General features: G+C 34.5%; 1 protein-coding gene across 1 annotated transcript in view; it reads left to right on the plus strand.

Moving 5' to 3' along the window:
- Positions 1 to 27,800, plus strand: part of USP34 (ubiquitin specific peptidase 34) — a 192,996-nt gene that overhangs the window by 145,560 nt on the left and 19,636 nt on the right. The window contains 18 exon segments of the mRNA XM_077766453.1: positions 114 to 167; positions 285 to 380; positions 4,061 to 4,125; positions 4,215 to 4,290; positions 4,379 to 4,426; positions 4,540 to 4,605; positions 7,109 to 7,189; positions 8,921 to 9,006; positions 9,382 to 9,550; positions 9,655 to 9,729; positions 10,888 to 11,039; positions 14,539 to 14,587; positions 14,668 to 14,772; positions 14,853 to 14,897; positions 15,900 to 16,004; positions 17,045 to 17,192; positions 24,569 to 25,203; positions 27,526 to 27,683. Coding sequence (XP_077622579.1) covers positions 114 to 167; positions 285 to 380; positions 4,061 to 4,125; positions 4,215 to 4,290; positions 4,379 to 4,426; positions 4,540 to 4,605; positions 7,109 to 7,189; positions 8,921 to 9,006; positions 9,382 to 9,550; positions 9,655 to 9,729; positions 10,888 to 11,039; positions 14,539 to 14,587; positions 14,668 to 14,772; positions 14,853 to 14,897; positions 15,900 to 16,004; positions 17,045 to 17,192; positions 24,569 to 25,203; positions 27,526 to 27,683 — 2,213 coding nt within the window.

Here is a 27,800-nt window from a genome sequence, read left to right on the forward strand (position 1 = left end):
ATTTACAGAATTACTGTAAAGAATAGAATAGCTATTTATGAAATATTTTATATATAAATATAAACTGAAATATTCTTTTTTAAAGTAGTAAAACTTTAATTTTTTTTAAACAGACCAAGACCTATGATTCTGTTACAGATAAATTTATGGATTTCTCCTTTGAAAAGGTAATCATTTCTTTCTTCCGTGTTATCTAATCTCATAGTTAAACTTAGTCAAAATGAAAATATGCTTCTTTTTTTCTTTATTCATTTTTATTTATTTATTTATTTTGGTCCTTAAAGACACACAGTGCTTATATGCTGTTTTACAAACGCATGGAACCAGAGGAAGAAAATGGCAAAGAATTCAAATTTGATGTTTCGTCAGAGTTACTAGAGGTATAGTTAATTTAACTTTAACAGCAATTTAAAAGCATGTTAAGAATTTATGCAAGTAATAGAACTCTAAGGGCAGGCTATGGCAATGTTGGGATTTGTAATTTGGGGTAGACCTTAACACTATTTATAGTCTTGGTAATGCTGATATATGACAGATGCATGTAAAGTGAGTGAGATTAAACTGAGTAGAAATAATTAGTAATATTGAAGAAAAATAAGAATAAGACAGAATAAGAAAATGGTTGATGGAATTGGAGCAAGCTGATAAGTAACTTGTATGTGTGGTAATGTTCTTGGACTGGGTGATGGGTGTTCATCTTTGCTTCATGTTACATACAAATGTACCATATATTTGAAATGAACTTAAAATACTATCAAATATTTTTAAATACGTATAGATTGTAGAATTGAGGCTTTCTTTGTTTCATGATGTAATAAGGGGGTAGTGTTACTTTAATGTCTTAAGAGTTATAAAATGCATTCACAACTCATTGTGTGTTGTGTGAATGTAATAAACTCAACCAAAAGTACAAAATATAAATCTTCAGAAAGATATACCTGATAAAAAATATAATCTTCCATCTAGACAATTCAGCTTTGCGCTGGTTGATATTTGTGCTGTTGTGGTCAAGTCTTAAAACCAAGTGGATTTTGTTCCCCTAAACAAATAGTCTTAACAGGAATCTTGCCTGCCCTTAATATTACCGATAAAAACCCAAGAATATCCACATCTTTTAAACCCTTGAATTGGATTTACCAGCAAAATTAGATGCTTCACTCTTGTTCCAGATAAGGACCCAACAGTATTTTTTTTTTTTTTTTAATTTATTTCTAGGAGAGAGAGAGAGAGAGACAGCATGAGCAGGGGAGGGTCAGAGAGAGAGGGAGACACAGACTCTGAAATAGGCTCCAGGCTCTGAGCTGGCAGTCAGCACAGAGCCCGACGCGGGGCTCGAACCCACGAACCGCGAGATCATGACCTAAGCGAAAGTCAGACGCTTAACCGACGAAGCCACCCAGGCGCCCCAGGACCCAACAGTATTTAATGACAGCCCAGCTCACTTATGAAATAAAATGAAATATTAAATGAAACCTTAAAGATGTGTTTTTGGGGGTCACCTGGGTGGCTCAGTCGGTTAAGCGTCCGACTTGGGCTCAGGTCATGATCTCTCAGTTTGTGAGTTCGAGCCCCACACCGGGTTCTTTGCTGACAGCTCAGAGCCTGGAGCTTGCTTTGGATTCTGTGTCTCCCTCTCTGTCTCTAGGCTCTTCCCCCACTCGCACTCTGTCTTTCTCTCAAAAATAAAAATAAAACAATAAAAAAAGACATATTATATTTACATCAATTGTTCTGAAATTCCCTATTTGCAGAACTTTTATATTCTTAAAAACTATTTAGAACCTTAGAGTGTTTTTAAATATTAGTTTTAATGTGGTGGTTATATCTATCATTACTTACTATATTAGAAACTAAAACGATTTTTAAAATGTATATTCACTTATTTAAAAGTAACAAAAATAAATTCATGGCATCCTAATATAAATACCATTTTATGAAAAAATATTTTTCAAAACAAACCATTGAGGAAAGTGGCCCTGTTTTACATGTTGTCAAATCTTTTTAATATCTGATTTAGTCGACAGCTAGAGTCTCATAATAGCTTTTTGCATTTGCTCTGTTATCTCATTCATCATTTACCCTCTGGAAAACTCCATTCTATGCTCAAAAGAGAATGAGAGCTTCAAAAAGCCAGACAGCATCATCCTATTACTAAAAAAATGGTTTAGATCTTAAATATACCCTAAAATGGTATATTTAATGGTATTTAGGTATATATACCTAAAATGGTAACCCCACAGCTGTCTCATTAGTTCTTTGAGAACCACTGGTTCATGTGGTGACAAAAGGGAATCCATACTTTTGCATTACCAAAACAAGAAAAATAAATCAAAACCACATTAAAATATTCTTGATTGCAGGTCTAAACCAACCCTTTTTTCCTGGCATTGTTTTAGCTTATTAACTTAAAATGACTTTACCCGCATATACATTTTACTAAAAATATTAACATATGGTAATACTGTTACTTAATGTTAACATAGATTTTAGGTACAAACTAAAATTTGGTCTTTTAAATTTGTACAGTTAAAGTATAGCTACTAGCAAACTTTCCCAAAGAGTAAATTGAAAATTTAGAACTATAAAATTTATTAAGTAAACAAACATGTAAGTTGTAATGACTATTATGGATAAGACAAAATGCCTAGAAAGGGTAGTTGATTGGAATTGCTGGGGGAAGTGATTAGCGAATGCTTCGGATTAACCTTAATCTGAGATTTGAAAAGTAGCAAAGAGTTAATCATGTGAAGAGTACTCCAAGCAAAGAGAATATTATGTACAAATTCCCTTATGAAAGAGAGTTTATTGGCGTGTTGTAGGAGCTGAAAGATGATCTGAGACTGTGATGATTAGTAAGTTCAAGGAAATATGGGCTAAGATGAAATTGAATGGGATATAGAAAATACCTGGGAAAATTCTGATCATTGTAGTGCAGTAATTTCACACTTCGACACACCCAGATGGCTCCACATATGTTGTATTGATAAAATGTAAAGAGGATTGTCAAAAAACATGGTGAATATTTCTGTAGGACAGAAATGGGACAGAAATAAAAGCACTGAGTCTGGTGGAAAAACAGGACTACCAGACTTTAGGGTACAAATCAGAGTTCAGCTCTACGGGTAAAGGGGACAAGAATTATGACAGAGGATCTAGAGCTGAGCTCATGGCTAGAAACAGAAAGCTGGGAATAGGGTTCCATTGCTATGAAAAAGCACTGATGGTTGAATGCTGTCAAAGTTTTCTAGAAAGCTGTGTGCATAGAAATGCTAGATTATCAAGAACTCTGAAGCAAACCATTGAGTGACTAGGTCTCTATCAATGTGGAGCAGGAGCCCTAATACAAGATTCTCAGACTTGGTGCTGGACTAGAGTAGTGGGCTGGGAGGTAAGTAGAGGTAGTTGAAAATCTTTAGGAGGGATAAACACAGGCTGTAATGTCAATAATCAGAACATAAATTTGTTCCAGATAAAAATAATTTTATGGAACTAACAACAACTTAGAGCCTCTTTAGGATATTCACAGAGATAAAGGAACACAAAAACTAAAGTGAGTAGAGCAGTTACTGTAAAGGCTCATGTCATAAATCATTATTTTTCATAATTGTTATACATTGTGAATAAACAGGGAAACCACCTCTTAAGTCTGCTTCCAGCCTGAATTGTTTTTATTTTGCCAGTTTTTGAACATAAACCTTTCTCATAACCTGTTTTTATCAAAACATGACATAATTTTATTCATTTATATATTTGTTCTTGTGACAGATGAGGTTTCAGAGTTCTTCCTTTCAAAATCTGTATAATTGCATTTTTTTAAAAAACTGTAATTGCTTGAGGTAGCCAGATACAGAATGATAAATTGACATAGGCTTAGTAACCATTTCCATATTCTTACATACCTAGAAAAAAATCAACACGAATTTTAAGTGCCTGTATTTTTTGGGTTTTTTTTTGTTTCTTTTAGAGCAGATCTTTTTTTTTCGTCTAATAAAAATACTAGTAAAATGTAATGAAGCAAATGCTTTCTGATATGTAATGTTAATATTTTCTTTTACTTCAGTGGATTTGGCATGATAACATGCAGTTTCTTCAAGACAAAAATATTTTTGAACATACATATTTTGGGTAAGTTTCATAAATTTAGTAATAGGTTTTTGTTACACATTTAAAACAAATCTTCTTAAGAAATGTAACTTACTATTTTTAAATTCTAGGTTTATGTGGCAGTTATGTAGTTGTATTCCCAGTACATTACCAGATCCTAAAGCCGTTTCCCTAATGACAGCAAAGGTAATCTATAAGTCTTACATAGTTTTTCAAAATTGATTACTTTAAAATAATTAAAAATTTTTTGGCTTACTTTTATCTTTTCTTACAGTTAAGCACTTCCTTTGTCCTAGAAACGTTTATACATTCAAAAGAAAAGGTATGTGTTTTGTTGTATAAATTTATGTGTCATTTATCAGATAACTTTTGGTTTTCATTATCTTTAGCTCAAAAGTAGATGATTTCAGTGATTTCCTTCATTTGCTTTTTTAGCCCACAATGCTTCAGTGGATTGAACTCTTGACCAAACAGTTTAATAATAGTCAAGCAGCTTGTGAGGTAAGGAGAATAATTCGACAAACAATGTGTAACTTAATGTGCACCTTTTTGTTTTATTTACTTTTGTTCTTAGATGCTACAGCAAAATTATTATATTTTATAATAGGGATCCTAATGTAAATTGTTCCTAAAATTACTCAACAGCTGAGAAAGTTGTAATTTATGTGTCCTATCCATTACCCTGATTAAATAATTGATTTTTAAGTTATTTAAAAGCCCTTGGGTGCCTCCCCTCCATGCACTTGAATGAAAAATACAGAAAATTCAAAAGGCTATAACATATTTCTCAACTAATTTTGAATATTGTAAAAAGAAATAGTTGACAACAAGTATCTTCCTTCCCCCTCCAAGATAAAAATGCATAAATCCCAGTATATCATTCTATGTCCATTTTTATCATCTATATTGTGGTCTAATATATCCCTGTAACAATATATCCCTAAGGATAATCTGCTCACAGGTAATGATCATTTAACTTTATTGGCACCTTATCATTTCTTGATTAGCTCCCAATGTGGGGTAAGCCTTTCTAGGAATATAAGTCTTAAAATTTTCCAGAAGTGGGAGATAGCAGCATAGCGTATAATAGATGAAATTAGTTGAAGATTTTTTTTCTTTTTTAAAAAAAATTTTTTTTTAATATTCATTTTTGAGAGAGACAGAGACAGAGTGTGAGTGGGTAGGGGCAGAGAGAGAAAGAGACAGAATCTGAAACAGGCTCCAGGCTCTGAGCTGTCAGCACAGAACCCGATGCAGGACTCGACAGTAAAATAATGACCTGAGCTGAAGTCAGACACTCAACCAACTAGCCACCCAAGGGCCCTGAAGATTTTTTTCCAGTTATTCCTTGAAGCAGAGGAACTGGAGAATCCTATTTTTATAGATTACAAACACAAAGCCATAATTTTTTAAGCCTTTCAAAACAAGTGCAAAAAGTAGAAAGATAATGAACTCTCAGGTACCTATCACCCAGTTTAAACAAACTGTACCATTATTTTGTTTTCATCTATTCCCCATGCCTGTTTTTTAGCTGAGGTATCTTAAAGCTATATATATATCAATCATGTTTATATACATGATACCATACTCTTAGTAAAATTAGAAGTAGTTCCTCAACATCATCCAATACTCATTTTGTGTTCACTTTTCTCTAGTTGTCTAAAACATGATTTTTGGGGGGCACCTGGGTGGCTCATTTGGTTGAGTGTGGACTAGGCTCATGTCATGATCTCACATTCCATGAGTTTGAGGCCCGCTTGAGACTCTGTGCTGACAGATCAGAGCCTGGAGCCTGCTTCAGATTCTGTGTCTACCTGTTTCTCTGTCCCTCCCCACTTATGCTCGCTTGCTCTCTCTGTCTCTCTCTCTCTCTCTCTGTCAAAAATAGAATAAGCATTAAAAAAAATTTTTTAAACATGATTTGGGGGGAGGGGCACTTGGCTGGCGTCCAACTTCGGCTCAGATCATGATGTCTTGGTTCATGCATTCAAGCCCCACATCTGGCTGTCTGCTGTTAGTGCTGAGCCTGCTTCAGGTCCTCTGTCTCCTTCTCTATCTGCCCCACTCCCCATAAGTAAACTTTTTAAAAATATTTTTTAATGTTTTTTTCTCCTCAGTTTACTTGTTTGAATACTAATTCAAGTGTTAAATTTTGCTTTTGTCTCATACATCAGTTTTCATCTGTAACACTTAACTTTTTTTCCTCTCTTTGCTACTTTGTCATTTCATCTGCAGAATTCTCTACATGGTTGCTTTGACTGATCCTATTCTCCTGGTGTTAATTGACACATTCCTCTAGTCTCTTCCCCTTTCGTGATTTTTTTTTTTTAAAGCTGTTTGATAGATCCATAATATTGATTAGGTCATACTTTGTTTCATTTCTTGTTTTTTCTTTTTTATAATGTTGCCACTTTAGTTTTTTGTTTTGTTTTGTTTGTTTATTTTTCTCCACTGTTGATTTGCCTCTGGAACTCTCAAGGAGTTAAAATTCTCCGTACTTGTCAGTAATTGTGTATATGCACACAGTAAAATTCAGTGTAGGAGTTAAGTGCTTAAGAGAGATCTGGAAATCATTGAGAAATTGTCTTAGCATAAAGAAGTATTTTTTATCAAGGGAATATAATTTTTTTTAAACAAAGAAAATAAATGGTGTATCATATATTATTAATAGGAACAAAAGATACTGCAGTGTGGCTTCTGTGAGAACTAACAGGAGAATAGTATTCAATTTTATTATGTTAAGGACTGCAGGTTGCCATCATGCAGGTTGTACACTGTGATGTAGATGGCATTCATGGAACTCTGTAACGAGATGAGCCTCATTATGACTTTTGGCATTTTAGAGTTCTGGACTTTGTAACAGTGAAAGAATCTGTTTTGGTAAGAATTTAAAATAATTGAAACATTGACTAGAAGTAAAATCCTTCTGTAATTTTTTTTAATCCTATTTAACAAGTATTGGTTGAGTGTTAATATCACACTTTTTTTTTTTTTGTTTTTACAGTGGTTTTTGGACCGTATGGCTGATGATGACTGGTGGCCAATGCAGATATTAATTAAGTGCCCTAATCAAATTGTGAGACAGGTAAGAAAATGTTTGAAAAAGAAGTGGCCTTAAAATTAATAATTTGCCCATCAATATATTTTAACCCAGCATTGAAAAGTAGTTTAAAAAGATTGACCTCTTATCATTTTGCTATTGTTTCATCAGCTTCTTTTAGCAAATCAACTATTTTTCCAACCAAGTGATTAAAATCATTCACATTCCCTGCTTTAGGAAGACAGCTTTAACTGCCTGTTCTCTCAGATCCTACTGTGGCTGCTTTCTGAGTTTTACTGATTCTTTTTCAGAACCTTAGATAGTCTAACCATGGTAGAGTATTTAAATGGCCTTAAAAGTTAAATGAATAGCATGTTACATTTCTGTGAAAGATTCTGAACTGTTATATGAAACAATTTGTTTTTTCTTAAATCATTGGAAAAATTAGTCAAGAAAAATATAAATATTATTTTATATTCATTTATGATACAGAACTGAAAATTTAATCTGAAAAGGCCACTTTTTTTTTTACTTATTACTAAGAAACTATTTTTACACCATAAAATTAATCAAACCCTTTCAAAGTGTAAAATGTATTAGTTTTTTATTCTGTCCCCAGACTTATACAACCATCATCTAATTTGATAACACTGCTAAGAGTAACTCCATACCTGTTAACAATCATTGCCCATTTTATCCTATCACTTCTTTTCAGCCACTAATGACAGCCACTAATCTATGGATTTACCTATTTAATGATTATTTAATGATAAATGGAGTCACATTTTGTTGTCTTTTATGATTGTCACTCATTTAGCAGTGTTTTCAGGGTTTATCCATGTTGTAGCATGTATCTGTGCTTTCTTTTTATTGCCAGATTGTATTTCATTGAAGGGATATACTAAATATTGTTTATCCAATCAGCAGTTGATGAACATTTGTGTTGTTTTCACTTTTTGGCCATTTTGAATAATGCTGCTCTGAACATTTATGTGCAAATATTTGTGTGGACGTATGTTTTCAGTTCTTTTGGTATATCTACCTAGGAATGGAATTCCTGGGTCATATGGTCACTCTAGGTTTGATGTTTTAGGAACTACCAAAATTTTCCATGGTGTCTGCACCAGTTTATATTCCCACCAACAATCTATGAGATTACTTTTTTTCCACTGCATCTTCTTCAGCACGTGTTACTATCTTTTTGATTTTAGCTCTCCTAATGGGTGTGAAGTTGTATGTCATTGTGGTTTTGGTTTGCATTCCCTTAATATTTAATGATAGTTAACATCTTTTCATGTGCTTAGTGGCCATTTGTATATTTTATTTAGAGAATCCCCAACCCTTTTTAATCCATGTTTCTTTTAGGTGGTAAACTTAAATCCTATTTCCTTCCCCTAGTCATTGACCTCTTATAAGCAGCTATCCTTCCCTATTCCACTCTTGAAAGAGTGGATGCTAAGTTTTTTGTTCTGTATATCTCCATTAGTCAAGAGCTCAATTATGAAGCTTTGGGTTTTGGTTTTTTTGTATTTTCCATTGCTGAAACATATAGTTTGTTGTTGTTTTTTCCCTTAATATAAAACTGATAATTGTTTTTAAGGCTACCTTTACCTTATATTTTCAGTCTGGGTGAGATGTGAGAAAAGCTTTAGAACATCTAAAGATGATCTGTGGGGAAAACAGGGGTAGCAGAGAATTTTTAATTATGTTAATTTTTCAGTATCTCTATTACCTGATAAAGTTGGCTCTTAGGTTGTTATAACTTTTCATTTATAGATGTTTCAGCGTTTGTGTATCCACGTGATTCAGAGACTTAGACCTGTGCATGCTCATCTTTATCTACAACCAGGAATGGAAGATGGGTAAGAAGTACCTTTTGAACATCTTATTTTTAAGCTTTTTAATTATCTACCTGCAGAGTATTTTTAAATATCCACATTGAACTATTTGGATTCTTTTATTTAAAAATAATCTGTAATGATACAAATCAAGGAGAGAAAACAGTTTTATTTTTGATCTTCAGAATTGTCTACAAGTAACTTGATGACTTATTCTTTTTGTTTGGATTGATTTAGCCACACAGTATAATTAGAATCCACCTACTTAAATTATTGTAATTGGTATTCACTATTGCAAAGATGAAAGATAAATTTGGGTTTTTAAAAACATCTGTCCTTCCAGAATACCTATCCCCAGACTTCATACTGTTTCTAAGACATATTAAATTGTATTTTCAGGTCAGATGATATGGATGCCTCAGTGGAAGATATTGGTGGTCGTTCATGTGTCACTAGATTTGTGAGAACTCTGTTGTTAATTATGGAACACGGTGTAAAACCTCACAGTAAACATCTTACAGAATATTTTGCCTTCCTTTATGAATTTGCCAAAATGGGTGAAGAAGAGGTAAGTCTATATGTTATTTATTTCTGGGACTTTGTACTTATTTTCAGTATTTAAAACTTAATTGTCTTTATTTTATATTTTTAAATCAATGTTTTTATTTTTAGAGCCAGTTTTTGCTTTCGTTGCAAGCCATATCTACAATGGTACATTTTTACATGGGAACCAAAGGGCCTGAAAATGTAAGTACAGTTCTGTCTCATATTGCGGATTTAGGGGCTCATGTTTTCAAGTTTGTATCATGGAAAGTCCTTAGACTTTAAAGTCTCTTCTAGCCCTGATACTAGGTAATGTTCAGGGTCTCAGTTTGGTTGGTATTTTTAATGAATATAGCAAGAGAAGAAATAATCAAATAATTTCATTGGCAAGGCCCTGGAACAAAGCAAATGAATTTAGGCAAAATGGCCACCACCTACTTTGGAGTCATATCAAAAGTATGTTATTTCAGTGAACATTTTTGCTGGCCGTATTTTTTAAGCCCTTTGCTATTGAGTGTGTAAAATTCTTTCTAAAATTTAAGTAGCTGGTCTTTTCATATTATGAAAGCATTACACGAACTTTGTGTTGTCTGTAATGACCATGTTGGCTTGTGCTCTGTTTGTACTATCTTATTTAACCCTACTGCAGCCCTAAGACGAAAGTACTATTGTTATCTCTATTTTACAGATCAGAAACTTGAGGCATAAAGAAGTTAACTTGTTTTAGACTGCAGTGAGTTCGACTTTGATCTTTGGTTAGACTCTTGAGCTAAACTGTTAACCATTATACAGTAATGCTTCTCAGACTATGGGCTTTTACTGCCTAATTCCTGCCTATATGGCTACTTGTTTACACTGCTTTTCTCTTGCTTTTTAATTCATAAAATTTCTTCAGCCTCTTGCATTTCAAAGTCCAAGTGAGTATCTCTTTGAAAGACTTACTATTGGGATTATCTGACCACTGCAGATAAAGATTATTTAATTTGTGTAACTGACATTTTCATTAAATAGGAAATGCTGTTCATTCATACTCACATACAGTTTGATCCTGATTTCTCTTCCAAGAGACTTGGCCTGTAAGAAAAAAGAAATTATTAAAAGAGTTTTCCTTGTAAATGGGGTATATAAATAGTCATGGTGTTGAGAATCATTGTTCTTTACAGTTGTGCCTGCTATATCTAAAATTGTCCTGAATGTTGTTTAGACTCTTAAAAGTTAGGGTTAGGCCTTTGATTGGTTTTTCTTTATGATACATGCTCCTGCCGCCATCTACTTTGGATAGTTCTATAAAAGAGTCCAGTTATTTTCTCTCAAGGTAATTCAGTATTAACATATTAGTTCTAACATTTTGTTCTATTTTAGCCTCAAGTTGAAGTATTATCAGAGGAAGAAGGGGAAGAAGAGGAGGAAGAAGAAGATATTCTTTCTCTGGCAGAAGAAAAATACAGGCCGGCTGCCCTGGAAAAAATGATAGCTTTAGTTGCTCTGTTGGTTGAACAATCTCGCTCAGAAAGGTGAAATGTTTCAACATTCAAAATGCTTAAAGCATGTTTGATTTTATTCCTTCTACATACTTGTTTTACCACTAGTTTTTGTTACATAATTCCTTTTAAATAATAACACCACTATTTATGAACTCTTGTGGCATAAGTATTTCAATCCTTTGTATCAAACTCTTACTTTGAGTCATGTTAGAAATATACGTTGAAGAAATACACAGTAAAATATTCAGCAAAATTATATGTGCATTCATCCTTTAACCTAGCAATGCTACTTCTAGAAATTGTGCCCCAAATACAGAAAGATGTATGTGCAACGATATTTATTGAAGCACTTAGTTTATAACAGAAAAAGACTGGAAATATCCACCAAGAGGGGGTTAGTTGACAAAAGCCGGCATCCACTCAAAATATTGCTGGAAAAAAAAGAAGCATGGAATATATCTGTACTACCATGGAGAGGTGTTTAGGATAAATATTACTAAGTGAAAAAAGCAAGTTGGAGAAAAGTGTATAGTATGATACTTTTTAAGAAAGAGGAGACTATAAGGGTGAGGGAGAGAGAGAGATTGAGAGCATGTACACCCAATTTTCATTATTCCTCATTATAGCTCTACTGTATGCAAATTTGCATACTTGCTGGGATTTTTGGCAATCCCAGAATAAGCACTCCTACTGCTTTTACAGTCATTTGTGGGCTGCAGATGTACATGTGCAGAGTGGCAAAAAATTGGGAGTTACCTGAACATGTTTTTCCGGCTAAGGTCAAACATGATGACACTGTGCCTTCTTGCTTCACTTCTTATGTTATAAACAAATATCTTTTTTGTGGCTTATACCATGTTTGTCACATTGGTTCTTTTTCGGTGACTTGGTATTTAAAATTGCCCCCACATGTAGTGCTAAGTGCTCTCTAGTGTTCTTAAGCCCAAGAAGGCCATAATGTGCCTTAAAGAGAAAATGCATGTTAGATAAGCTTCATTCAGGTATCAGTTATAGTATTATTTGCTGTGACTTCACTGCAAACGAATTAACAACATATATTAAATAAGGTATCTTTAAACCAAAACACACATAAACAAGGTAACGTATTGATTCGTTGAAGACAATGTTGTGACCAGGGGCTCACAAGAGCCTGACCTATGTTTCTCTTATGAACAGTGATTCAGTAATCACTAATTCAAGGTTTGCAGCACTTTATAGAACATAAGTACTACAACAACAAGAATTTACTGTATTTTTTAAAATTGAAGTCTAAATTAAGAACTTAAAAAAAGTAGTTTTCCTCTGGTTGGGGGAGGGGAAAACAGACTGGAAAGGACAGGAATGAAAGCTTGACTTCTTTGAATATGTTTTTGTTTTTTTAGATTTAATCTGTAATTGTGTAAATGTTTCATATAATTATAAGCGAATTAATAAAATGCAATCCTTAAAAATCATAAGCAGACTGAAATAAATGAACTATAATATATATTGACCTGGTGGCATAGTAATTGGAGAGGAATTCATTAAAATGACTTTAGAACATAATAACTATAAATTCCTAGTTGTACATGAAGGACAAAAAGAATTGTAAAATTATCCCAAGCTGTTTTACTAAGTATATTATTAATGTAATTGTACTTATTATTCTGAAACTAACGTATATTATAGAATAAAGCAAATAGTATTTGTCAGTGTCATTCGAAATGAAGATTTCCAGCAAAAGACAGAAGAAATACAAATATAAAATAGTAGGTTTTTTATATATATTCTTTGAAGGTAAATTTGAATCTGGAAAGATCGGTAGAGTTTATGGTGTATTTTGTCTTAAGCAAACAAAACATGTTTTCCCTACTGGATTTTCTGAAAGGGCTTTAAAATCTTGCCGAACCCAGAATCATTGTGTGCCACTGGCATCTGGATTGCAGTCTCTAGATGTCATTTCCTGTGGTTTAAAAAAAAAAAAAAAAATCAGGATTCCTTGAAAAAAAATGGCCAATTCCAGGTCTTGGGCAAGAAAGAAATGGGTCATTCTGGAAAGCATAGACTATCAAAGACTACTGAGATTATTTATGTTAAAAGGACTCAACCAGTTTAAGGATATTTCTACTGGTTATAGATTGGACACCCTGAGTATCAGTAATATAAGAATAATTACAAGTGGACAAAAATGTAAAATGCATCACAGATGTTTAAATCCATGAGTTTGTAATGGTACCTAAAAACTAACAAACTGAATACTTGTAACCTTTGGAGTATAGTAGGAAACCAAATCATAATTTTGGAAACTTACTAATAAAGGAATGATATCAAGCATTTATCATATCAGCAAGAATTATCCCGTATGGCATCGAATTGGTAAATGATTGGAAGTTCACCCTCTTGGAGATATTTGAGCTGATAAATGAGCAAGTAATGCTGGAATTAGTATATCTGTATTTTGCACCCTGGATGAAGTAATGGATCTAGGAGATGATCATCATTGACTGAAAATGCTACAAAAAGACAGCCTTTCATTGTGTGCCTCCTGATGAAAGGCGTTACCATCTCCATAAAGCATGCTTGATTAAAAAGATCAAACCTAGATATGAGCAAGTCTCTAGATCTAAACTACCAGTTTACAGGAAATACGGCGACAGAGGAACACTGTTAAAGCAACACCCCAAGGATACAGTCAGCAAAATGGAAACGTGGGAATTTCTTCAAGATGAACCACCTACTTTCTTCAGTTCATAAATTACAAGATAAAAATAAAATTGGAGGGGAAACCAATAGTCTCTAACATATTTAAAAGACATTTGAACCACTTGCAACAGAGGACTTTATATGGATCTTGATTCAAACATTAAATATTAAAAATTTTTTTAGAAACTTGAGGTAATCATACACTGGATAATGTATGATAGTAAAGAATTGTGAATTTAAGTGTGAGTAATGGTAGTATGGTTTTTTTTTTTAATTTATATGTTAGAAATACATACCGAGGTTTTTGTACATTTAAATGGTCAAATACCTGGAATTGCGTTAGAATAGCCCATATTGAGTAAGTGAGAGATACAAATGAAACAGACCTGGTCATGAATTAGTAATTGGAAGCTGAATGATGGAATACTTCCACTATCTTACTGTTTTCCTATGTATCTGAAATTATCTGTAAGTTAAGAAATCTGCGAAGTTATAAACTGGTAACTGAAATCCCTTGAGTATTTCTTAGAAGTTCGTTTTGTTTTAAAAGATCTCATGTAAAAAAAACTAAGACCCATTCTAGTGTTTTTAATACACAAAAATAATAGAGTTAATTAAATGTGAAATAAAGTAGGATTGAGCTTCCACAATTCTGGAATCTTGAAAAATTGTCTAAAAGATGTCTAGCAAGTAAGTTTAGCTAGCAGAAAAGTTTGAAAATCATTTTGTGTTAGTGGCTTGGTACCGTTGTAATTGAATTGGCAGTTTTGATGCATGTCATGATGCAAACAGCTATAACGTAGCACAGAGGGAAGAAAAACTTATTTCCACTAATGTTTCCTTTCAGGCATTTGACATTATCACAGACTGACATGGCAGCATTAACAGGAGGAAAGGTAATACTTTCTATATTAGAGGATTTGATAATCACACAAATAATAATAGTTCTTAAATGAACAACTTTTACTTTTAACAGGGATTCCCCTTCTTGTTTCAACATATTCGTGATGGCATCAATATAAGACAAACTTGTAATCTGATTTTCAGCCTCTGTCGATACAATAATCGACTTGCAGAACATGTAAGTGCTAAGAAATAGTCTTAAAATTTTTTTGGTAATTTTTCAAAGAGTGTTCTGAAATCCTCCTTTTTCTATTCTAGATTGTGTCTATGCTTTTCACATCAATAGCAAAGTTGACTCCTGAGGTATGTACACATTAGCTGATTCATGTTTTTAAGACTACAAGTGCTTTCAAATAAACCTAATTGTTCTTGAAAAAATATCAAGGTTTCTCTCATAACGCAACTAGTTTTATTTATTTATCTTAAACGTTTATTTGTTCATTTTGAGAGAGAGATCGAGCGCAAGCAGGGAACTAGGGAGAGAGGAGAGAGAGAAATTGCAGGGCTTAAACTCACAAACCATGAGATCAAGACCTAAGCCAAAATCAGGAGTCAGGCACTTAACTGACTGAGCCACCCAGGTGTCCCACCACAACTTAGTTTTAAGTGGGTGACTTGAATTATCCCTTTATATTTTGTTATCATAAATGTAATTTTCCCAACTTAATATACATTTACATATAAGTACAACATACTGGCGTGCCACCTAGGTATTAATCTTTGAATTTGTTTGATTTAAAGCAATACCTAGATGTTAACCTTTGTAGTTGTTTGATTTGAAGCATATATTTGAACACATCATATATATTGTGTTTAAGAAAAAAAAATAAGACTAACCAGAACTCAGCATAGATGAATAAAGATATGAAAAATAGAGTAATACAGTGTTATATAAAAGGATTTTTGTACGATGGTAATGTTACAACGAGTTTAGTGATACATACTTGTCAAATATTAATATAAATTACACCTTAGTGATCAAGGAATGCTACAAGAAACTTTTAACCTAAATTGTTCTATAAAGAAGATTTTCTCAGTAATAAGAGTTTTGATTGCTTTTTTCCAAATTGACATTCAGAAGAATACATGCTTTCTGTTACATGTGGTACCCATGAAATTGACTTTGCATCCGAAGTTGATCCTGCTGCTTTATGATAGTTCAGTTTATATGCAGAAATACTGAAGTCTTTTAACCTCACACAGATTTAAATGTGTGATGTGTAGAAGAGTTTTACGTGTTTGTTTTCTGCTGAAACAGAGGGGTTCAAATACATTTAAATACATAGGTATATATATGTCTTGCAGGCAGCCAACCCTTTCTTCAAATTGTTGACTATGCTAATGGAGTTTGCTGGTGGACCTCCAGGAATGCCTCCCTTTGCATCTTACATTCTACAGAGGATATGGGAGGTAAGTAAGTCTTGCAGTAGATGTTTTAGTATTTATTTTTCTGAGAGTTTTGTTTTTCTAATAAAGTCATTAGCAGTTTAAGTACCAGTTTCTTCTTAGGTAATCCAAAATGGTTTTAGTAAGTCACAAGTCAGGGAAGAAGACATGCTTTAGTCAGGAGGTTTGGAGTTAAAGAGTTCTTGTCTAGTCTCCCACACACTTCAGAGAAAATCTTTAAAGACTTCCTTGTAGAGTCATTAAAAATCTAGGGTGCTCATTCCCCTCCCCTCAAAAAATATTCTGTAAAGTGATAGGATCTTAGATATATAAGCCAAGTGTTTTCAGCAGTTGACAGAAATGGTAGAGGAAGTACCAACAGCTTCCTTTGTTTCAGAGTTACTGTTGTGGTCACAGAAGTTCTCTTTAGTGAGTGTTGGGAAAACCTACTCATAGACCAGGGGTCAGCAAACTTTTTCCCTAACTAATGTCATTTAGTAAACATTTTATGCCTTGTGGGCCCTGTGATCTCTCTTGCAACCACACCACTGCTGCTTTAGCATAAAACCATCTAGACAGTACATAAATTGAGTAGACATGGTCCAAAAGCCATATTTTTCTGACTCCGGATTCCTAAATTTCCTTTTCCCATGAAAAAAAATCTCCCCAGCAGTACAATGAACTATTTTTCATTCTCATGAGCAGTAATAGATTAGGCAAGCAATAAGAAAAATAAAGATAAGAAACTTTACAGAATTAAAAGAACTATTAGTTTATAAATTTTACAAGACCTAACAAGATCTAAATTGGATTCTCTTGGTTCTTCATTAGAGCCCTTGGTTATTTTAATTTTATTTTGTAAACTAATGTCAGATTTTTCTGAACATTTCCTGTTGATAGGCATAGCTTTAAAAATGGAGAAAAACTTGGGTGAAACTTCTTTTAGGCTCTAGTTTTTAAAAGACTATCTTGGCTCTAAGTGTTTAATGGTATATACCAAAAGTAAGTAAAGCAGTAACTGCTCAATCAGTTGGTTTTATATTCTGTTCTTATTTTATTTTTAGGTAATTGAATACAATCCTTCTCAGTGTCTGGATTGGTTGGCAGTACAGACACCCCGAAATAAACTGGCACACAGCTGGGTCCTGCAGAATATGGAAAACTGGGTTGAGCGGTTCCTTTTGGCTCATAATTATCCTAGAGTCAGGACTTGTAAGTCACATATTCAGAACTTAACCATTTGTTCCAAGTTTTGTTTTTGTTTATTTCTTAAGGCGACTACAATATGCCCGTTGTTGTATGGTACAAAGGCTCTTGGAGGTACTGTTCCTAAAGGCCAAAGTTACATTAGTATTTGGAAACCTATGACCATGTTTTGCAAATATCTGCAATGTTTTTGGTGTCTTAAGGATAGGAAACTGTCCTGTTTTGGGTGACCTCACTACCACTACCATTTTTGTTTCCTTGCTTAATAAATTACAAAGTATGATCAGCCTTAAGTGAACAGAATAAAGGATCGTAAAATCCTGTTTTTAAATAGTAACTTGAAAGTAACTTCAAAGCTAAGAGTAAAGTAATAATAAAGACATAGAGCAAGCTGAGAGAAAATATTCACTGAAGTCATGGGAGTCAAATCATAAACACCTGGGGCGCCTGGGTAGCTCAGTCGGTTAAGTGTCCAACTTCGGCTCAGGTCATGATCTCACGGTTTTTGGGTTTGAGCTCCACATTGGGCTCTGTGCTGACAGCTCAGAGCCTGGAGCCTGCTTCAGATTCTATGTCTCCCTCTCTTTCTGCCCCTTCCCTGCTCATTCTCTATCTCTCTCTGTCTCTCAAAAATAAAAATAAACGTTTAAAGAAAATTTTTTTTAATAAATAAATGATAAACACCTTTACACAGGATGGAAGGGAACAAAGATCTTGGAAGCCAAGTGGGACAAATATGAAAAATAGATATTTTACGGATTAGAAAATTGCAAAGAAAATAGAATATTTTCTCTTTTGAAAACACTCAAACAAAAATCAAAGTAGTATTTTTGAATTTCCTCAATCATTAAATTTAAAATATTTCCTAGCTGTCTGCTTGAAAAGGCCTAGAATCAGTGACACTGCAGTAGCAGCAAGCACATCAAATACCCAGACCCCTGTTGTTGTTGTTGTTGTTGTTCATAAATGCAGTTTAATTTAAAGTCCATGTGAACCTATGCAGTGCATAAACAGAACTTTCTGGGAATTTTAAGCCTCCCTATAACTTGGGTAAAACTTAAAAGCAAATCTGTGATAAATTTGATAGCATATTCATTTAAATTAGTTCACTTTCCATGGGAATCAAGGTAAAGACTATTGACTGATTTTTTATATAGTCAGTCTTTCTTTGAGCCTGAGAGGGCCTGAAGAATTATTGCTGTCTGTCTGGAGTTTAGAGATCACCTTGTACAGCTTCTCCATTTTGCAGTGAAGTAATGGGGGTGACAGAGGAGAAATGACTTGTCCAAGGTGCCTGTTTTCATGCCAGAGCTAGGAAGAGAACTGAGTTTATGCTACTTGCTATAGCTCAGAAACTACATAACTACTAATGTTAACAATGAAAAAGCACATGAGTAAAATCCTACCAACTCTTCTAACTCCTCTCCAGATAGATGTTTCTAACCCTGCCAGAGTTTTCTCCCCAAAAACAAATCCAATTATGTGATTCCTACTTCTATAAAAGTCTCCAATGGCTCCCCACTGCCTATGGGGCAAAGTCCAGGCTGTGTGTGTGTGTGTGTGTGTGTGTGTGTATACTCCTCTATTTTTTTTCCTTTTTTTTTTTAAATAGTTTATTGTCAAGTTGGTTTCCATATAACACCCAGTGCTCATCCCAACAAGTGCCCTCCTCCATGCCCATCCTCCCTNTCATTTTGGATACTAGCCCTTTATCTGATGTATCATTTGTGACTATCTTCTCCTATTCTTTCGGTTGCTTATTTTATTTTAATTTTATTGCCTTCACTGTGCAGAAGCTTTTTATCTTGCTGAGGTCCCAATAGTTCATTCTTTCTTTTGATTCCCTTGCCTTTGGAGATATGTCAAGTAAGAAATGGCTGCAGTTGAGGTCAAGGAGGTTGTTTCCTGCTTTCTCCTCTAGGGCTTTGATGGTTTCCTGTCTTACATTCAGGTCCTTTATCCCTTTTGAGTTCATGTTTGTGTACGGTCTGAGAAAATGATCTAGTTTCATTCTTCTACATGTTGCTGTCTAATTGTCCCAGCACCATCTGTTAAAGAGGCTGTCTTTTTTCCATTGGATACTCTTTCCTGCTTTGTCAAAGATTAGTTGGCCATACATTTGTGGGTCCAATTCTGAGTTCTCTGTTCTATTCCATTGGTCTATGTGTCTGTTTTTGTGCCAATATCATACCGTCTTGATGATGACAGCTTGGTAGTAGAGGCTAAAGTCTGGGATTGTGATGCCTACTGTCTTGGTGTTCTTCAGTATTACTTTGGCTATTTGGGGTCTTTTGTGATTCCATACAAATTTTAGGATAGTTGTAGCTNTTTGGTGTTCTTCAGTATGACTTTGGCTATTTGGGGTCTTTTGTGATTCCATACAAATTTTAGGATAGTTGTAGCTTTGAGAAGAATGCTGGTGCAATTTTGATTGAGATTGCATTGAAGGTGTAGATTGCTTTAGGTAGTAATGACATTTTAACTATTTATTCTTTTGATCCATGAGCATGGAATGCTTTTCCATTTCTTTGTTTCTTCTTCAATTTTCTTCATAAGTTTTCTATAGTTTTCATCATACATATCTCCTATGTCTTTGGTTAGGTTTATTCCTAGGTATTTTATGGGTTTTTTTGTGCAATTGTGAATGGGATCAGTTTCTTAATTTCTCTTTCTGTTGCTTCATTATTGCCCAGACCCCTGTTTCTAAACACTATTCTCTGATAAAACAAATAATAGCTCTTTGAAGAAATGGCTGATTCTAGGGCTGGAGCAGGTAATCTACAAGATGAGCCTGGACTATCTTGTAAGACCAGAAAGTAAAGAAGTATTCAAAAAAACAAAATAATGGGAGTATATCAAAGGGACACAGAACCAATCTGAAAGAATCCCCAGTGGCTAAAGCTGGAACAATTTGAGTAAAAAAATACATATTGCCGTATTGTACCCCAAAGTGTAAAATAAATAGCCATGAGTTCATACTGATAAAATAAATGGTTAAGTAAATAAATTAAGAAGAGACAAATCTCCCATATAGAAGAATCCTAAATAATTTATGTACATCCTCCCTCCAAGGAGGTGGAGCTTAAACTTACAACCCCTTGAGTGTGAGTTTAGTGACTTGCTTTCAAAGAGTAGAGAGTGGGGGATGGGTAGTCAGTTGAAGTGAAGAAATTTGACAAACATAAACTCAGCCAGGTAATTAAGGTTAACATTACCATTGATTTGTAGTGATACCATGTACCCTTGATAACCCTCATGGAGTATGATGTGTAAAGGGCACCTTACCTGTGTGTTCTTTTTAACAAAAACCCGTAAGTTGAGTCTAATAGTGATGAACATCAGACAGACTCCATTTGAGGGACATTCTTCAAAAATACCTGACCCCCATAATCCTCAAAACTGTCAGGTTTTCCAAAAGCAAGGAGAACCTGTCACAGTTAAGAGGAGCTTAAGGAGACGTGATAACTAAATATAATGTATCTTAGATCCAAAATAAAAGAACATTAAGGCAAAATTAATAAAATCTCAAGTGTGGAGTTAAAAATAATTTGGTTCCTTAGAACAAATGTACCATAGTATTAATATTAATAATAGGAGAAAGGGATAGAGGAGTGTATGGGAATGGTCTTTTCTACCTATTCTAAAAATTTCTTTGATGTTTATTTATTTTTGAGAAAGAGACAGAGCATGAGCAGGGGAGGAGCAGAGAGAGAGGAGACACAGAATCCAAAGTAGGCTCCAGGCCTGAGCTATCAGCACAGAGCCTGACGCAGGGCCCGAATTCACAAACCACATCATTATGACCTGAGCCAAAGTTGGAAGCTTAACCGACAGAGCCACCCTGGCACCCCCCTTCTACCTGTTCTCAAATAAAAAGTTTATTTGGGGAAAACACCTTGAACTTGGGGTACACATGGATTGACATTGGTATTCAGACTCGTTTTTAAACTTGCCAGTTTATGTGACCCCATAGTAATGGGTTTTTTGTTATTGCTGTCATGTATGCTGGTGACATTCATGCCCTGACTTCCATAAAGAAGTAAAAAAAAAAAAAGATTCTAAACCAAAAAAACATTTTTTTTTTTTAAGAAAATGGTTACTCCTAATATTCATGACAGTACTGAGGATATGGCATTCTCATACATTGCGGTGAAGTTTTAAGTTAATATTGCCCTATGAAAAGCTGTTTAGCAATATGTATCAAGATCCTTCAAAATGCTTTGCCCTTTTTAAATTCGTAGTATCATTTCAAGGATTCCAGTATAAGTAAGTCTAATGTGTGGATGCCTAAATAGCATTATTTATAATTGTGAAAACTTAAAAACTGGATATTCAGCTGGGAAATAAATTGTTACAGTGAAACATTTAAAAATTATAATAGTTTTAGGGGCTCTTGGGTGACTCAGTCAAGTGTCCAACTTTGGCACAGGTCATGATCTCATAGTTGAGGGCTTTGAGCCCCACCTGGGTTCTGCAGAGCCCAGCTGGGATTTTCTCTCTGTTTCTCTCTCTCTCTCGCTCGCTCACTTGCTCACTCGCTCAAAATAAACTTTAAAAAATTATAATAGTTTTAGACTACAATTACAAGTGCTTGTAATAATGTAATTTGAGAAAAAAAAGCCAAGATATTTTAATAGGACAATAAAACAGAATAAGAATTTGAATAACATGTATAGAAGAAAAACTACAGAGAAATACTATTAAATCTTAAAAAATAATTTTAAGGAATGCCTTAGAATGTTTAGAGAAAAGAAGAAAAATGGAGACATGATAAGTATTTTAAAATAGTTCAAGTGTTGCCTTGTAGAAATGGAAGTAGATTTGTCGTAAGTTCTCTGTAGAACTTAAATAAAGGGACTCTCCACTCATAGCAAGGCAGTTTTCACAAGATGATCTTTTCTTCCATATTGACCTTCCTAATTATTCTCAAAGATAAACATATTTTAAAAGTTGTGTATTTCTCCCAAGGAGAACTATTTTTTATTTAGAAGCAGATAGCTCTTAAATAAATAGATGGTTTGGTATATGATAAAGCAAAACTAAATGTTAAATGTGGAATTTAAGTGGGTCTTTAGTAAAAGTTTTTTAATCTTTTATTGTGCTTGAAAATTTTTCATAATAAAATATTGGGTTAAAAGTATATAACAATCTAAGTTTTTTCTAGTCACAAATTAGCAGCTTATGCAAAAATTGATCAGGATGACCTCTACATGCCAAGTTTTAACATTTGAAACACAATACCACATTGAGCCTAACTGGAAACCGACTAACCAGAATGACACAGGGGGAAAAATAGGTAGAAATGGAGTATTTTGCACAGAGTTGTGCGTAAAGTTTAATTTGAAATAAATCTGTAAAACAGGTTACGGTTAATTTTAGAAACACTAACTTTATTTGCTTTGACAGAACATTGGAAATTACCAAATTATGGGTAGGACACTGGCAAGCAGAAATTAGTAGGCATAAAGAGTTAAACTAATGTATTAGAGTCCTTGAGGTGAGGAGGTTCTGTGATGACTTTTTAGGAGGATAAGCTCGTGAATCTGAGTATATCTGGGTTTGAATTCTAGCTCTGCCACTAGAAGTGTAATATGGGTATAGTCTTACCGTTTTTTTAAATTGTTTAATGTTTGTTTATTTTTGAGAGAGAAAGTGAGCAAGCGCATGCACACAAGCCAGGGGAGGGGCAGAGAGAGAGGGAGAGACAGAATCCTTAGCAGGCTCCAGGCTCTAAGCTGCCAGCACAGAACCCGATGTGGGTCTCACGGACCATGAGACCATGACCTGACCCAAAGTCGGACACCCAACCAACTGAGACACCCAGGCGCCCCTAGTCTTAATGTTTTTAGGTCCAAATGAAAGTGAGGATAATAAAAGTAATGCCTCCTACATAAAGTTATGCTGTTAAATAGTATAAGTGTTCAATAAACGTTAGCACTTCTTGTGGTGGTGGTTACTGAGCATTAACATTACTGTCATTGTCATCCTTATCATTTCCCAAGGCTAAAGCTGAGCTCCACTCTTTATCTGTGTGACCTTGGTCTTTGCTTCTCCAGGATTCAGATTTTCCAATGTAACATCACCTACCTCCAGGCTGATTATAAAGGTTAAATGAAATAGTTGTAAAGTACCTAGCTCAGTGCCTTGTACACAGGAACTGTTTTTACAGATGAAGTCAACTAATACGTTATTTCCTTTCAGAATTATATGCTTAATAACCTTTTTCAGGTATGTTGAAGGAAGGATGTTTTCATCTGCATTCAGAGTCAGCATAGAAGTGTCCGGTTTTGGAATGACTAAGTCATGGGGATAAAAAAGACAGCATAAGGAACATAGTCGATGATATTGTGGTGACAGATGACTTGTGGGGAGCGTAGCATAACATAAAGAGCAGTTGAATTACTATGTTATACACCTGTGACTGATGTAAGATTATGTATCAACTATCGCAAATAAAAAGTATTTTTAAATTTAGCCCAGAAGACTTTTAAAGATTTTCCAAAGTTAAAGTTCTGTAGTTGGCATATATATAATCGTATACATTACAATGAACTTTAAATTAGAAGATCTCATTCTATCTTTAAAACTTTATATTTTACTGTTACCTGTAAATCATTACTTTGTAAAGAAGAAGAAAAGTAAAATGCTAAAACATTGACTAATTTGTCCATGTCAGACAGCCTTAGCTAGGTCTTCTGGCTCCAAATGCTGTATTGTTCCTGGTAAACCATATTATTTCCTAAGAAGAAATGAAACGATAAAATAAATGGAAAATTCTGTATCTTGGGAAAGCTAACCAAGAGGTTTAAAACTGCTTCTGTTCATGCAGTTATTGTCATCACTTTAAAAATAACAGTGACAGAATGGAAGGCATCTGTTTNCCTTTAAAACTTTATATTTTACTGTTACCTGTAAATCATTACAAAATAATTATTTTGTAAAGAAGAAGAAAAGTAAAATGCTAAAACATTGACTAATTTGTCCATGTCAGACAGCCTTAGCTAGGTCTTCTGGCTCCAAATGCTGTATTGTTCCTGGTAAACCATATTATTTCCTAAGAAGAAATGAAACGATAAAATAAATGGAAAATTCTGTATCTTGGGAAAGCTAACCAAGAGGTTTAAAACTGCTTCTGTTCATGCAGTTATTGTCATCACTTTAAAAATAACAGTGACAGAATGGAAGGCATCTGTTTCTTATCATTCCTTGGGATCTTTCTGTGGGACCAGTGGTAGAGCAGAAGGATATTAAGAAATGGTCATGTCCCTTAATATTTAATCATTTTGATTTTTAAAGAGAAGAGTGGCTTTGTGTTTAATGACTGCTCTTCAGTCTGTTTTATATCTTGTAAGGATCTGACAGTTTTGTTTTACATTTTATAGCTGCAGCTTATCTTCTGGTGTCCCTTATACCAAGCAATTCATTCCGCCAGATGTTCCGGTCAACAAGGTCTTTGCACATCCCAACCCGTGACCTTCCACTCAGTCCAGACACAACAGTAGTCCTACATCAGGTCTACAACGTGCTCCTTGGTTTGCTCTCAAGAGCCAAACTTTATGTTGATGCTGCTGTTCATGGCACTACAAAGCTAGTGCCCTATTTTAGCTTTATGACTTACTGTTTGATTTCCAAAACTGAGAAGCTGATGTTTTCCACATATTTCATGGATTTGTGGAACCTTTTCCAGCCTAAACTCTCTGAGCCAGCAATAGCTACAAATCACAATAAACAGGCTTTGCTTTCATTTTGGTACAATGTGTGTGCTGACTGTCCAGAGAATATCCGCCTTATTGTTCAGAACCCAGTGGTAACCAAGAACATTGCCTTCAATTACATCCTTGCTGACCATGATGATCAGGATGTGGTGCTTTTTAACCGTGGGATGCTGCCAGCCTACTACGGCATTCTGAGGCTCTGCTGTGAACAGTCTCCTGCATTCACACGACAACTGGCTTCTCACCAGAACATCCAATGGGCCTTTAAGAATCTTACACCACATGCCAGCCAATACCCCGGAGTAAGTAAAATTGATAATTATTTTTGTATCTTCACATTAATTGGAAATAACCAGTTCTCCCCCAGTGGGAAGTGGTAACAAAATATGGAAGTATAGTCTAACTTTAACTGTTGTTTCTTAAGGACTTAATGTGTGTTTGTTATCTTGAATACATGTTTAAAATGCTGTAGTACTGTAACATTGGTAAGTAATATGGATAATTCTTAGGTTGATGCTGAAATTTTATGTCTAATTAAATATAGCTATTTTATTTAGATACTTATTATCAAGATCTACATGCTATGCTAAGTTGTGAGCTACACAGTACTTTTTATCTTAGCTATAGTATTTCCTAGTGTTTTTTCCCTTAAGCTACACTCAGGGGAATGAAATGGTTAAGGAGTCCATCAGAATACAAATAAATGTGGTCTAAATCTTTTTTTTTTTTTTTTTGGCAGACTATTTATAGGTTTCATATTGAAAATTTCTACCTTCATGTATAGCTTTCATTCCCGGATATTTCTTTTCACTGTTGCTTCTTAACTCTTTCTTGTAAACTCAAGATGATATCAAGAGGGTTTAAGTCTAGGAAACAGATTGGAAGGAGTGTGCAGAACCCTTTTTTCAAGCTATTATCAACCTAGAGGCCACAAACTGCTACTATGAAAAGTTTTTTGCTAAATGGGAAATGCAGTGAAGAGTAGTGGCTTTTTCAAGACATTCAACATTTACTTAAGAGTTCAGTCAAATGAATGCAATGAAGACTATTTTATTTACTGGTATCGTTGAATTGTATACTACTTTTTCCTGTTGAAAAAAGGACCTTAAGATCCTTTAGACATTATGTAGTAAATTGTCGCCCGTCCCCCCAAGAAAGAATAACCTAATTTCCCACCAAGAAATTTAGAATGCCTAGAGTAGTGGAAAGAATGTGAGTATATTGAGTACCAAAAGGGGTTCAAAGTCAAGGTTATGAGAGTACAGAAGGAAACAAATGTGAGAGTCTGCCCTGACCTCAAAGGAGTCAGGACAAGATTTATTAAGATTTATCAAGATTCAGGGGCACCTGGTGGCTTAATCACTCTTGGTTTCAGCTTAGATCGTGATTTCAGGGTTTGTGGGCTCAAGATTTATTGGGGTGCCTGGATGGCTCCCTTGGTTAAAGTGACTTCGGCTCAGATCATGATCCTCATCATGGTTCATGAATTCAAGCCTTGCATCAGGCTCTCTGCTCTGAGAACAAGGCCCACTTCAGATTGTCTATCCCCCTCTCTGCCCCTTTCTCTCTCTCTCTGTCTCTCTCTCTCTCTCTCTCTGTCTCTCAAAAAATAAGTAACAACATTTTAAAAACAGGTGTATCAAAATTCAGTGGATTTGTTTTATCACATTGGACTTAGTTACTGTACATGGTGTCTGTGGTTACATACACCTTTGATGAGTACAATATCTTTTATTGTAGAGCTTAACGATTAGAGATTTTCATGAAAATGTGCTTAAGTCAATTTTTTTGCCATGAAAATTATGGAGTTGGAGGGTTTTTTTCAGTACATTGGTAATTATGTGTTAGAAGAGCAACCCACATGCCCATGGTAAATGCCAGTTTGCTATTGTACTGAAATATTAGTTCCCACATGTCATCCATCAGATAACTTGAACTAACCCTTTATCGCTCTAGAAAGAGCATTCCAAATGTTGGCACAAAGTGTCTTCCCAGAAATGGTATTAATTCACATGTAAATGAGGGGTATAAAATTTTGTGACAAAGTAATGATTTCTCTTTAAAGAAACAGAGGAGGGGTGCCTGGGTGGCTCAGTTAAGCGTCCAACTCTTGATTTTAGCTTAGGTCATGATCCCAGGGTTCTGAGGTCTAGCCCCACATTGGGCTCTGCACTGAGCATGGAGGCTGGCTTACGATACACTCCCTCCTATCTCTCCTCTTCTTCTCATGTGCGGGTGCGCACTCGCTCTCTCGCTCTCTTTCTCTCTCTCTCTCTCTCTCTCAAAATAAAAAATGGAAAAAAAAAAAAGAAACAGAGACAAAGGATTGGTATTGCGTATCTGGACACCCATTTTAAGTTACAAAGTTAGTCCTTTAAGTATTAAGACTAAAAATGAATTATAGTAACTAGTTTTTAATCTCCCTGAACATTTAAGATTATATAATAAATTTTAAAAATAGAATTCATTGCTAATTTTATAACTATTGAATGGTAGCATAATCTGGTTTCATTTGTATAATATTAAGAGCTGGTCAGTGGGTATAATGTTCAGAAATGAGAAGTAAATGTTCTAAAATGTTGTGGGGTTTAAAGGTCACCATAATGCTTATTTACCCTTTTTAGGCAGTAGAAGAACTATTTAACCTGATGCAGCTGTTTATAGCTCAGAGGCCAGATATGAGAGAAGAAGAATTAGAAGATATTAAACAGTTTAAGAAAACAACTATAAGTTGTTACTTACGTTGCTTAGATGGCCGCTCCTGCTGGACTACTTTAATAAGGTAAAAAGATGTTTTCTTGTGTTTTTTTTAATTTGTTTTGTTTTTCCAAGTGAGGGAATTGGCACCATCCTTTTGACACTTTGAAGAGTTATAATTAAATTATTTATAATTGGAGTT

The sequence above is a fragment of the Crocuta crocuta genome, unplaced genomic scaffold (genome assembly GCF_008692635.1).
Source record: "Crocuta crocuta isolate KB4526 unplaced genomic scaffold, BGI_CrCroc_1.0 scaffold113, whole genome shotgun sequence".
NCBI classification, from domain to species: Eukaryota; Metazoa; Chordata; class Mammalia; order Carnivora; family Hyaenidae; genus Crocuta; species Crocuta crocuta.